Below are 14,332 nucleotides of genomic sequence, written 5' to 3'. Positions count from 1 at the left end.
CTTCAGCTACATATGCTAGTATAGTAGGGAAAAGACACCAAATCCCATTTACCCCAGAGAGCAGTAATTACAAGGCAGTTATTCTAAAATCTCACCTTTTTCATTTTCTGTCTGTCCTCATAAAAACCTAAATTTGACTTTCAGGCAGAAAAAAAGAAAGACCACTCAACTGATGCTCTATACCTCACACTGGTTCTTACAGGAGACTGGACTCCCACTCTTACACAGATCCCAGAAGATCTTAAGAGAGAAAACATAGCCTTTAAAGTATGAATATTTACTTGGTAATTGATAAGGAAAGGGTTTTTACATGTTGTTCCACTCCTTTTTTTTTTAAATCACAATTTTCAAGAGCTTTATTTCTCATACACCTTCTTGAGAAGTATTTATAAAATCAACTCCCATGCCAGTTCCATGCTACTTATTTTATGGACAGAACAATGATGAGGAATAGGACATTACTGAATAGTTTTTGTTTTAGCACCACACTTTACTCTGTGTATTTTTCTCTCAAAAAAAAATCCCTAGACCAGTTCCTTGCATACACAGCTTAAGCTTATACAGTGTAAGGGATTTTATAATTTTTATCTTTCACCATCTTGCAAACCTTTCCTGAATTTTTCCTAAGACAAAAAAGCAAATTTAGATCTCCACCCCTTACGCATTTATTTTCATTTCAATACAACAAAGAAAATCATTGTGTATTCAGTTATGGCACAAGCATTTCTCTTAAAACAGTTACAGCTTTAATCACAGTTAGCTCCTGAGGTTAATGGCATGAACTCACTTTCTACAATATATATTAAAGCAAAAGAACGCTGTACTTTTGCATAAGAACACCTACACTGTAATCACATTTTTGCAAAAATAAAAACCCAAACCACAAAACCCTGAGGTCCAAGACAGCACATGAATTCCCACATGTTCACATCATCCTTTGCTGAAGAGCTGAAGCACTACCTCAGGAGAAGTCTCATCCCCATCCAACCCAGTCTCACAGACCACATGAACATCCCAACCCCTTCACTGCTGACTATTCTTAAACTCCTCTGAAGTCATTATATTGTGAAGTCTTATTTTTATTCTGATGGAATCCACAAAACTTCGCAAACCTGAATGTGTTTTATGCAATTCAAACCCTTGTTTTTATTCACCACAATTTATGCAGGCTATTGTTATGAATGGGATGTACCACCACCTTTGTAAAAAAATCTGCTTTGTGGAACTCAACAGGTGCTAAGATACCACAGTAATTTAGTGTTAGTGTCCCATCCTCTTAAACCATTCTGATTGCTGCAAATATAAGCATGGAAAAAAAACCTAGTCTTCCTTTGTTTTTCTCCTACTTGGAAAAAAAAAAGTTAGAAGTTTGCAGTGTTTCATACTCATACACAAAACCTATTGGAATACTCCCTGGAGGAATCAATTACACTGGAAGATTAAAGTCAAGAAATATAAGATCATTCTATCTTTCTTCAAGGAAGAATACTGAATACAGGAGACCAATAATTCTGCATTGAACAGGACTTCTTAGCTTTCTACTGGTTCTGGGAGAGCACCCTTTTTAAGGGATAACACCACAGAAGTCAACAAAAAACAGATCTCTGTTAAAACAACAACGACAACAACAAAAAACCCATTTGCATTAAATATTTATGGTACTGGTTCGTTTTTATAAGCCAAACAGTATCATGGTTACATGGTGACAAGTGTGACACCCAAGGGCATGGCCATCAATTGAGAAGACTGCCACGAAATCTTACCTACACTCCCAATTTAGAAATGGAATGCCGTGCAGCTATCAGTGAGAGGAAAACAAAGCCATTACCAGCTGAAGAGAGACAGGATGAGGGAGCACATTCCTGCACCTCTAGAGAAAATGATGAGAAAAGTACCATGAATCAGTGTACCAAGTCCTCATCCACTCTGAGAGAGTCCTTGTCCAACACCCTCCCCCTTTCCACTCTTCACCAATTCTTCTACTGCTGGGGTAATGCTGCTTAGAGACAGCAAAATGTAGTGGCTCAAAGTAAGACACTATTTTGTTACCAAAAATCTTGTTTATAAGTGCAGGTATTCCCTGAACTCTTAATTCTGCTTTCCTTAAACATGAGGTTTTATCTAAATACTGTGACATACTTACTATATCTGCTTTTAGCCTGAGTCCAGAATTGCAATCTGATTTTGCTTTGAGAAATTGCAGTTTTGCTGAAATTCCAGTCACATGGGAAATGTGCAAATTTAGTAACTCAGTATGATTTTTGGTTTTCAGGCATTATTTCTCCATTTATTAGTTCCACTACATAAACTTCATTAGTGAATGTTATTAGCTGCAAATAATTCTTTCACTCACATTTTAACAATAGTCCTTTCAGGCATGAACCGTACCTGTGCTCAGGAGGATGTTTTCAATTAATTGTGCAGAGAAGATACATTGCTCCCCAAGTGTGTCACTTCACCTCAAACTCAAGGAATCTCAAGTGGCTATCAGGCATGACCTGGTGGCTAATGCAGAGCGAGGCTCTTTTCTACCCTCTTTCTTTTCCCTGCCTGCTTCCCACCACCTTTCCAATCAAATTAAGGTGCCAAGACCAAGGGTACCAGGAAAAAATCAAAGAAGGCAAATCAAAGACACAGCAGACTGGTGAAGTAACTTAGTACTCTGTTAGATGATGAAGACAGAGCCAAATCTTTAGAGCTTTCTTTCCTGGCTGCTCAGACGAATGCACATCATGATGCTGAATCACTACTAGACTTTCCACTAGAGGGATCACTAGATTGACCTTGATAATCATCATTTTCCAATTCCACCATGCTTTTCTATCATTCAAGCTGTTTACTTTCTTAAAATAACCAGAGGTGAAAAGAAAGAAGACAAATACAGCCTCATGTAGAGCTTTCATTATTCAATAGTAGAAAACTCATTATAAGGTGGGTTTCACTGTCAGCATCAGAGACACAGTAAAGAATATTTAGGAAAACAGTCTATTACTGTAGAATTCAAAGAAGAAATTACTATGACTTTCACTTACTTTCAAACTCAGAGGCTTGAAAGTACCATTTCAAGGTGAAATTCTAATTTCCACCTTTTTCTATTTTCTCCAAGGTTTCCAATTGCTTATGTACATAAGAGAAATTACTGTAATACACATTCTGCATTCCACACGATTTCCCAGAGACCTGAATTTATTCAAGGTCTCTCTCAAATATTAAGGTGACCAAATTAAAACTTGAGTGTAGTTCTCAAAAAGAAGTCATAAATTAACATGAAAATAATTAACAGAGATCTGCAATTTTTATAAAATCCAATTTTCTAAAAGCCCCAGTGTTTCTATTTTAGTCAGCTATCAAGAAGCAGCATGCATTCATCCAGCTACAGCGTTTAAAATCCCAGAGCTGGAGCGAGACTCCCAGCCTGTGACTGCAGACACGGCTCAGGCAGGATGGATCCCGCCGGCTGCCTGGCACTGGATGTGGCTGCCCTCTGCTGCCAGTGAATCCCACACAGCCCTGCTGGAATGTGCATCCCTGACACTCCCTTCTCTTTGCTTACCGACTTTACCTTTAGCTGCAGATGCACTGTTTGAGTAACTTTCTCATGGAGCTGTGTTTCAGAGATAAACAGAACCAAACTATTACTGTTCCAGCCCTTCTTTCTGCTCTGCTGGCCTTAATCTACTTGTTCTGGTTAAAACCTTGAAGTTTTCAGCTCCAGACATAATTTTAAGTCCTTGAGACAAGAGCCCTTTTCAGCTAAATTAAGTCCCCTGGAGTATCACTGGGTAACACCATCTCAAGAATGTCCTGTTTCACCAGTATTTCCCTTGCAGATCTCACCAACAACTTCCAAGAATATCACCAGTATTAAGCATAAGTTCAGGGGGAAAAGGAATGTCAAAACAAATGGCACACAATTTTTTTGGTACTGTACTTGTAAAAGCTTTATGGGGTCTAACCAGGAAAACATATTTATTTTACTTTCTTTTGATTCTTGAGCCAGTGCTCTTTTGGTTTTTAATTTCCCCTTTAACTATGAGGGGTAAATAATTTCTCCACAAAAAAGCAAAAATTCTCACATACTTATTCCATCAGTCTTTAAGCAAATGGTAACAGGTGGGAATGCTGCTTCTGAGCCACCTGGCTTTTAGACAATCTTCTTTGTAATTCATCTTGCCTGCATGACTTTCCTGACAAACTTACCAAAAATATACAAAATCACAAGTAACCCATACTTCCACATCCTCCCAAAACTCCTTGTTACCTTTACAAACAAAGACAGGCAGAAAGGCTGCCTTTTCCAGAAAGGAGACCTCATGACATTAAGGTGACCCAAGCTAGCCATCTGTTGCTGCCTGCATTGACACAATATTGATTTAGCCTATAAACTGGGAAAATTATCAAATAAAAACTAATTCCATTGAGACATTTTCATTTAGGGAGCCATTCCAAATCCAAGAGAAGCGATCTGGTATTGGATGTCATGCGAGTGAAATGTTTGAAGTTTAATTTCTCAGAAAGTAAACAGGTAAACCCAGCACCTTCCTGCACATTTTCAGTGACAGAAAACCGAATCCTTACAAAACAGGGCAATAAAATGGCTTATTTACAAGGCTTACTCCCTGATCAAAGACTATTACCAGCATCATACACACTCAGACTTCCTTTATCCTGTCTTGATTCTTTAATCCTGACAGCACTTTTAAGAAAATCCTCATCCAGTTCTGCAAGTCTCAACAGCTTCAATAAATGCCAAATACTTAGAACTACTGGTCTAATCAGAAAAGTTCTCCTTACACACCAACCCCCTGGCAGTCCATGTTCAGGACTTTTTGAACAAGTCAACAGATCATGAACACAACATTAATGAAGGAGCAGATCAGTGCTGCCAAGAGACAGGGACTGACTGCAAAAATGAATTCTGAAGTGGAACCGTGACAGCCCACGGACTGCAACACACCTGCCAGTAGGGAACAGCGCTGCTTTTCAACAACTCAGATGGATCATGCACAAGCTTTTAAACTCTGCCTTAATAAGTAATCCAAATTGGTTTAGATATGCACATGGCTATTTGAAGTACAAAGGCACTCAACTAAGCCATGGTTTCTTTAAAAGCTCACTTACTCTGTAACAATTAGATCAATTTGAGAAGGCACAAAATCCAACCTCACAAACAACCACACAGAGGGTAAAAGCACTCTATGTAAGAAAAGATGGACAAACTCAAATGCTGCATGAAATTCCTTGCCTCTAATGGCACAGCTACATGGTGGCAAAAAGACTAAGCAGTCTTCTTTCTTTATATGAAATGTTAAAGCTGGTGCAACAGCATGTCTGCCCCTTAAAACATTTTCCAATTTTACTACTCCCTAATGCAGGCACTGCTTTCTCATTATTGGAATTGCTGTCAAATCTACATTTTTGGAAAAGGTGTTTTTATTAAATTTCCCTTCCAACAACTTCTTGAAAATTAAAAAAATACCTGACATGGTGGGAGTGCCAATTTCTCCTTCTTTTTTTTTTTTATTTTTTAAATTCAACCATATAAACGCAGTTACACTATTTATTTTTTTTTTAATTTGTAGCAGTGTTCTGGATAACCTGAACAATTAATCCTCTGCAATGGAGGGCCCTCCCTCACACAAAGCCTTGCCAAACACATATTTATAGTTCAGCTACTGTCTTCCTGAAAAAGTGTTCCAGTATAGCACATGTCTCTTCATTTTATATGTCAATATTATTTAAATAAGTTTTTCTTAACTGTAAAGAAAAGTTAATATACAATTATATTAACAATCTGAGGTCAGGTTCATGTTGCTCTCTGCCTTTCAACTCCACTGGAGTCCCGCTGTACTAACATACATCACTGGTGAGATGTAGCTATCAGATTAAATCCATTACTGAAGCAAGGAAGGGCTGCACATGTATGTCTTGCTGAGGTGATATCATGCTGTTATAGCTGTCCAAGAAATCTGGGATATAATGACATTTTTTTTATTAAGTGCAGAGGATTGATGATATCTTATGTAATGAAACATGACCATTACCTTAAAATAGCTGTACTGAGGAGCTAAAATTCCAACCCATCCATAAGGGCATTTTTGGTGAAGCATAATAAAAACTGGTATCACTCACACTAATCATCTCTTCATGCTGTCACAGGTTTTTCCCACTAATGCACAACTCTCAGCTCTAAAAAAGCTTCTATTAAGAGCACAATGCAATACCAGCATTCCAAAATTAGAATTCAAGCCCAATTATTGCTCAGATTTTTTTTTTACTAGCAGCACTTCAGACAGCAATAAAATGAAATGCAGATACATGTTTTTCCCTGTTCACTTAGTAGAAGTGGCAGTCATGCAAGAGATTTTAAAAATTTTAGAAAATAGGATTATAAAACCATAAAATTGACCCTGGCCCTTCGGGCATACAGAGTACTTAGAGTTATAATTAATTTTTTAGTGTGACAAGATTTGAAAACTGACTGCGGAACTCTAAAAGCTGTTTCAAATTTCAAATTGCTCTATTCCAATACAGCAATGCTAATCACAAACGAAAACTAACTCAGCACATGTTAACAAATAGTATATGTAAACCCAGAACTGCCAGGAAGAAGTTGCATGGTGTAACACTCATTCCTGTTAATCAGTACTGATATATATCTAACCAGGTCCTGCACAGAAAGAGGCAGGACAGGGTCCTCCTGGGTTAGTGGTTCACCATTGTCCTTAATTACTAGGCTAGGGCAAGGAAGAAGGACATGATTTAAAATTTAGCAGAATTAAAAGCAAATGAAACAATGGAAAGAGGGAACATATGTACAAACACGTAGCTGACAACTCTAATGTTAAACAGTACTTTAAACACACAGGGAAGATGTTGCTCAATTATCAAACTGGGGTTTAAAGCAGGACACATCTCTACAGTACCAAATGTTTTCCTCACACACACAAGACCTGTGTACCTGCTTTCAGGATTTCACAAACAGACCCGAACTCATATTTAAAAAAAAACAAACCAGATGCCAAGTATAAGCTACAAAGGCAGAAGCAAAACATGGCAACACTATGTCAAGAGAGAAGAATTTAAAGTTAAAACTAAACTGAAGCTGGAGTTCTGGGCAACAAGGCAAAGCAATTATACATGTGGTAAATGGAAGAAAAATTAGATTACCGCAGGGCAGATCTGACAACTGAACTAGCAGTAGTGTTACAGATCATTAGTCACAGGCATTTTGCACCAAGTGCCACAGAAGGTAATTTAAGCAGTGATGACACCAGCTCCTTCCTATCTATTGCCCTAGTGATATTAGTTTTTCAATTACAGGGGCTACTTCTTCCAAGAGCAACCTCTTAGACATTTTACATGTTAATGTTTAAGCAACGATACTCAACTTACACAAGCTTTTTAAATAAAACCCCAGAGTTTTATTATTAAAGTACATTTATATTTTATGGTGTCTTAAAACAGCACCTACATGCACAGTTCTAACAAGTGAATTAAACTTTAAATCCCCAATGAATTTTAATATTGTGTCCTTTTAAAATATAAATAATTTAGCATTTTCAGTAGCTAAAACCCAAATATTTTTCCATTTATGATATAAGTAAAGACATATTAGTTTGTCTACACCACTGTATAGCTTTGATTTCTTAAGATTCACACCTCTTCCAAATGAGAAAGAATTGTCAAAAAGGTAACTCAGAAAATCATTTCTGGTGGTGTATGGGAGGCTATCCTGCATTGTCTCCACGATTCCAAACGCTGCATTATCTAAAGACATATAAAGTGTCCGTGCATGCATACATGAGCGAGCAGGCAGTCCCCGAGGCTGGCCCGGGATGCAGCTGGGACACTGCAAACAGGCAGGAGCGCGGCTGGCACCAGCACAGCGAGAATCGCCCCGCGCTCCCCAGGCGCGCACCGAAAAGCAGAGCAGGGTCTGCTCCGGCCGTATCCCGGGTTGTGCGGGCACTGCTGCCACCACACGGCCAAACCCGGAACTCCTCCCGGCCCCCTCGCAGGTGCCAACCTGCCCGGCACAACACCCCTGCCACAAACCCTCTCGGGAGCTCTTCCTACTCCAGCCCCTCCGAGCCCACCATCAACGAGGGGCCAAAATTACTTCCATATGAACAAGATTCAAAGGAACTTGAAGCGCTCAGATGTTGCTGAGTGTCTCTTCCAAGTGTGAGCCACCAGCTGTGAGAACATGTCAGTGTTGTAGAATTACACCAAACCAATGCTCCCAAAGACAACAGAAAATCGTACAAGTGCCGCTCAGAGTAGCTGCAGCCTAACTGATTTCAGCCAACAAAGGCCTTTTCTGAAATGCCCTCCTCAAAATACGCCCCCAGCAAGCCTGCTTTTAGAATGCTGGACTCAGCACTGTGTCACCTGCAGAGGCTCAGCAGCCTCTGAGCAGGCACCTCATACTGAGACACGGTGAGTTAAGTCACAACAGAAAGGGAAAAGGGAGTTCAATAATTTTTCACACAAAACAAACAGGACTCTACATTCATTCCTGTTTCTTAGCTCTTATGAACAGCAGTTTGCTTCATATTTAAAGATTTTACAATACTTACCTGTTAGGAGCTACTATTTTTTTATTCTGCTGCACATAGTCATATAAGTTGTGGTAAACGCATTTATACAAGTGCCAAAGGCACCACAGAAATACCAGCACATGCCACAGCTGTGGGTTTAACTCTGACACCCATGGAATAAGGCTCCACTGCTCTGAAAAACTCAGCAGCACTCTTGCAGAGTTTCAACCTGACTTTCTGGGAATAACATTTGAAATAATCCGAAGAACCAGGCAGTTGTCAATAAATACCAGTTAAAGTATCTTCACCCTTTTCCTAGGTGATCAATGAAAATATAATTGTGCAGTTTATGATCCTATATGTTTGCAAGTCACTTTTTTCCCCCACAACGACTTCACCTGTAGCTTTCCAAGAGGAAGTGAGAAAAAATCGTATCAAATATGACAAACTTCATGTATCATTTTGACAAGGCCAGAAAAGAAGTAAAAATGCCTCAGGGCTTCCCAGAGAAAGCAAGGCTGCAAAAAATATTCATTCAACACTCACTACCTTCAAAGGACTACATTAAAAGTATAGCTCAGTCATTCAACTAAAAATGTAAAGCAACTGAGGAGTCCCTGCTTTATCTCCACACTAGTCGAGAAAAATACATGAATGCACTCACCTTTTTTGCTCTTTGTGCTATATTGGGTGTTCTAGTGAGAAGCTTTTCAATCAGGTATTCTCTATTCTGCAAAACCAACATTTGTTATGTTAAAAATCAATACAAGGAAAGAAGAAATTTCACATAGATTTTAAGGCAGAGCAAAATTTACTCGTAGGGTTAAACGTTTTACCTTGGCTTTCTGGAAAAATTTGCATTTTAAAAGTTCTGCTGCTGTGGGCCTGAAAGATCAATAATAAATTAGAACAGAAAACAAAGACCCCTCTCAGTGAATACAGTACAAGACGTTAGTTAAATGGCACGTCTCTAATACTTCTGAATTAGTACTGTATGAATGGGGAATGAATGATAATAGCTACTGAATTAATTCACACAAACTCACTTACCCCACATGAAAAAAATTAAGCCTCTCTATGGCAAAAATACCAAAAAGAGAGAAAAAAAATCAGTCTCTTAAGCTGCGACCTTTCCCCCTTTTTTGTTCAACACAAATGCATTTAACCTTTAAAAAAACAAATAAGACAAAAAAAAGCAGGTATTGTTTTCTTCCCCAAATGACTCTACAAATAAAACTAAAACTTTGATCCACAGCAATAAAAGTATAATTACATTTTCCATACAGCAGCATCAGTACCTCCTATTGGCATTCTTTGACCTCGTTGATGTCAGCAGATATTCTCAAGAAACTAAACTGACACTATTAACATGATGCATAAAACCAAGGAGAGTCATCGGGATCATCTTCCAATCAAACAGACAAATACAAATCAAAACAGTTGTAAGGTAAAAAGTGACACACTCCATTTTTATTTGCAGTTCTGTTCAAGTCTGTTTCAGCATTTCCAAGAGATAACCACAATCTCACAGCTACCAAAGTGATTCCAACAGCAGGTTTTGTCTCTCTAGCTTCAGGGATACAAAAAGCTACTTATCAAGCCAAAGCCACTAGTGCCACTCTGGTACTGAAGCAACTCTGGAAAGAACGTGAAGCATCTCTTGGGATGGGATAAAATCCTCCATCATTTCCATTAGGAGCCCATACCACCATCCAGGACTCATTTTGACACAGCTAAATTTAGGGAAGTCAAAATCTTCAAGACTCATAACTTCTAAATAAACAGAAGCAACATCTGCTCTAGTTTTCCATTTGAATTCCAGCAAGAGATTGAATATAGAACCAACCAGGTAAAACAGTGAGAAAGCTTCCATTTGGAAAATCTCACCCTCAAAAAATCCCCAAAAATCTGACCTAGTTTATTTCTTTGAGAACAGATCTGTAAAGTAAGGGAGCAAAAGAGAAGTAGTAAATAGCCTGTATGTATGTATCTGTTCACACCTGAATAATGGAACAACTCTTGACATTAACAAAAAGAATTCAATTTAGATACAGGCAGTAGGTTCCACAGAGCATGTATTTTTGGTCACCTCCAAAGCACCAAGCTCTACAATAAAGAAGTTCTGGTTAGTGGTCCTGTGGAGACCACAGACTCAGTAGTTCATATATGTATCTTGGAAGAGCAAAAAGGAAGGGAAAACTATTTAAAAGAAAAATCAGCTTCTGTGCCAAAGATTTAAAGTTCTCAAAGTACAGTACCATCACATCTCGTAAGAGGACTATGCACACTTAAAAGCTACATTTTAGTAAAGTTTTATCCAAACTAGTGTTCTCCATTCCTCTACCATTAATTATGCCAGACACTTCTGAACTGCTCTAGACATGCTTTCTGGCCCTGTGTTTCACACAAGCTGTGGCAATGAACTGAAGCTGAGGACTGTGAGCAGCATCCTTGGTGCTGGGGAGAGAGAGAAACACCCACTGAGATCCTCAAAGGAAAAGCATCATAGTCCGAGACAACAGCAGTGCAACACCAGTCCTACAATCTGCCACAGAGAGCAAGGACTCCTCCCACAACTGACATGATGGCTACTGGAGGGATCTCCATCCAAAATTACATCCTGGATTGTAAGAAATATGGAAAATAATGATGGCCCCCCCAGTATAAAAATAATCGCTCTATATCTGTTTCCATCTGAACATCTATTTGCTGTCTAACTGTTCCATTCAAGGCAATCCTGAGGATGAAGGTATTGCATGTGTTTTAATAAATGTATAAATTTGAATAAGAACCTTAAACACCAATGTTTCAACACCAATGCCTTTACCACACTTCAGGTAACTCAGTATTATGTATTCAAGGAGACAAGGAAAACTCATTTTATTTAATGCTCATTACTTCATCCCACTTTAATCTTGCCCTGAAAATTGCTAGATTCTGGAAAAAGAAGCTTGATTATCAAGAGCTTGATTATCCATTTTTATTATTATTCCTATCTGTAAGCAGCCAAACTGTAGCACTAAGCTTAAAGCATAAATCAGAACCTGCTACTACACCAACAAGGGTATGGGCTTTGGGAATCCGATAGCAGTACACAAACAATCTTTGAGTGAAACAAAAATTTTCAAGTATTTCAAGAATAAAGATGTGGCCACAGATTTTTTTCTTAATCATACTTGTTCTCTAGTATACTGTCACCTTTTCAATTTAACTCCCTACAACCATATCCTGGACTAAAGCTAACATAACATCAGGAAACACACACCATAAATGACACATACCATCAGGACTGCTCTCTCAGAACAATCTTTCCCCAAAAATAGTAGCTCTGAAACTCTAGAAAACAGTGATATACTAAATACCTTAGGAAATAATGCTAGTTAGAATTGTCCTTCCTACAATTCTTTAGGAAAAAAAAAAGCCTGCAAAAACGGGTCTGCCTAAAAATGAATAAATTAACTAACCATTCAGGGAACTTAGGACTTCAACAATGGTTTTGGAATAGATGTTTAATACTTTCATCACCTTGGCAATTTAAAAAAACATAGCAAGAAAGAACAAACAGCATAGACACCAAGACATGCAATTCCCTACATGAACATGAGGAAAATTCAACAAACTTGGAGCCCCTAACTTTACAGTAAAAAAAGTAAACACATTTGAGTAAGTAATTTTCTCTGGAAATATCCCAGTTAAAAACAACACTAAGTTTATGTCACAAAATGAGAAAAATCAACATAAAATTATTTCTTTTTAATTTCTATTAAAGGCCAAGAGAATGATGTATTTGGTTACCAACTATTCTGCTGCTCAGTCTGAACAGTCTTGTTAGCCTTGTGCACAGTATCAAGATTTTTATCTTGTTTCAGATGAGAAATTAAGATGTAGAGCAAGGACTATTGTTTAATTGGCGTTTAATTCAATACTGTGTTTAACTATAAATACATTAGGTTAACAATCAGAAAAAGTAAACTTAAGGAACAGTAAAGAGGCAATTTCTTCTCCCCAGACAGAGGTGACTGAAGGCTGCTATTTACAAAATTCAAACCATACACTTAAAGATTATGTCACTGTAACTTACAGTAGTCTACATATTTTCAAAAATAATTCTATTTTACATGGCAATAGTGACCTACCTTTTGGAAGGATCTTTTTGAAGGCATAATGAGATTAGTTTTCTAAAGGATTTGCCATACTTTTTCATCATCTCCTTGTCCTCTACACCTGTCTCTAAAGTGGGAGGGTCATTTTGAAGCGTTAGCATTAACACCTAAAATAAACCCAAAAATGAGGTGTCGTAAGCAAAACCAGTTTGAAATGCAGAAATTAAAAGAGAAAAAATACTCCACAGAATACATCTGTTGAGATACCCTGAGTTGCTACTGAAAATGAAGTATTACTAACTATCTAGCAGCATCAATAATACAACTAACAGCATTAACAATTACAAAATGATTGTTACTTTCATAGGAGGGTATTTGTGATAAGGTGCTGCTCCTGTTGCTAACTCAATGGCTGTTATCCCAAAACTCCACATATCGGCCTTGAAGTCATAACCTCGCACCTGAAACAGAACCAGAAGGGAAAACCAAGGTGGTAATGTCTCAAGTTCCAAAATTAAAAGACAAAATGCTTTAGATTTTTGATTAACATTAGAAATACCTGCTCCATTACTTCAGGGGCCATCCAACAGGGAGTACCAACAAATGTTTTCCTTACTTTGTTACGAGTAACATCGCCTCCAGTTGCTAAAAATGCACTGACACCAAAATCTGGGAAAGAGGAGAAAAGTTGAAATCTGTTAAACTATCAATAACAAAGCAAAAGTTTTACATTTTAGAAATAAAGTCAGTTCCCAAAGGTATGCTTATAGAAACTCTCCATTGCAGAGCTGAACTTTGCTCAATGACACAGTGTTCATGGAATGCTATGGAATCAAAATTATAGCTTTATCAGGGAAATCCACACTAAAACATCCTCAAATGTAGCCTCGCAGTATGTGTCTTCCTGAATAAAGTTGCAAAGGACTCCAGTACATCTGTCACTTAAGATTTTACGCATTTTGCACCAAGGTTTGCATCTGCTATTGTTCAAAGACGAGGAGCTTCTTCTGCATAGCAACTAAATATGAATGTGATTTGAACGAGAGAGAATACTACATGTAATTTCAATTCTTGTGGGAATTCAACAACCAAAGACAATCAGAAAAGTCATCACTAATATGTACTTAACAGTAGACCAGGACATGAATAGCTTTTTCAAATTCTCAAATAGAAGAAAAAAAAAGAAAAGGCTCAGTGTTCTGTTACTATGAGTGACAGCTGTATGGGAGAGGTAGGCGTGTTAGTGGAAGAAAGAGCAGGTTCCCAATGCATGCAGAAACACTGTCAATTTTGAATGCAGCTATTTAAAGAGTATTTTCATCTGTACTATTTACAATCCAGTTACACTGAAATGGAGTAGTTCACTGTAGACTTCCATTCATTCCCTATTGTTTTCCTGTTGGTACCTGATTCTAAGGTTGAAAAGAAAACACCTCCAGTAATTACAGAAAAATGTCATTTCGTCATTATTTGACACTGGCATGTTAAAGCCCTTAAAATACATGTTTACACAGCACTTTGAAAGCATCATTTATATAAAAATTACAACTTCTGTCTACAGCCATTTTTGTTACCAAGGGCTCTCAGTGCTCAGTCACTCACTACAGGCCCTGGAAGGCCTGGCAGTGTGCTGGGGGAAGGGGCAGGTGTCACCGCCTGCTCCCGTTGTTTTCCAGATAATCTGAT

At 38.0% G+C, this 14,332-nt stretch overlaps 1 protein-coding gene across 2 annotated transcripts in view; it reads right to left on the bottom strand.

Moving 5' to 3' along the window:
* The window catches only part of STK39 (serine/threonine kinase 39), an 82,229-nt gene that overhangs the window by 41,901 nt on the left and 25,996 nt on the right, over positions 1-14,332 (bottom strand). For both annotated transcript variants that reach the window (XM_063400568.1, XM_063400567.1), the window contains exons 6-10: positions 13,206-13,315; positions 13,006-13,107; positions 12,680-12,813; positions 9,380-9,428; positions 9,208-9,273 (exon numbers count right to left, since the gene is read on the bottom strand). In XM_063400568.1, the coding sequence (XP_063256638.1) occupies positions 9,208-9,273; positions 9,380-9,428; positions 12,680-12,813; positions 13,006-13,107; positions 13,206-13,315 (461 nt within the window). The remainder of the gene's footprint in view (positions 1-9,207; positions 9,274-9,379; positions 9,429-12,679; positions 12,814-13,005; positions 13,108-13,205; positions 13,316-14,332) is intronic.

This window comes from Prinia subflava, chromosome 6, assembly GCF_021018805.1.
Source record: "Prinia subflava isolate CZ2003 ecotype Zambia chromosome 6, Cam_Psub_1.2, whole genome shotgun sequence".
Taxonomy (NCBI): Eukaryota; Metazoa; Chordata; class Aves; order Passeriformes; family Cisticolidae; genus Prinia; species Prinia subflava.
The sequence above is the reverse complement of the archived record's forward strand: the minus strand, read 5'-3'. Positions and strand labels throughout refer to the sequence as shown.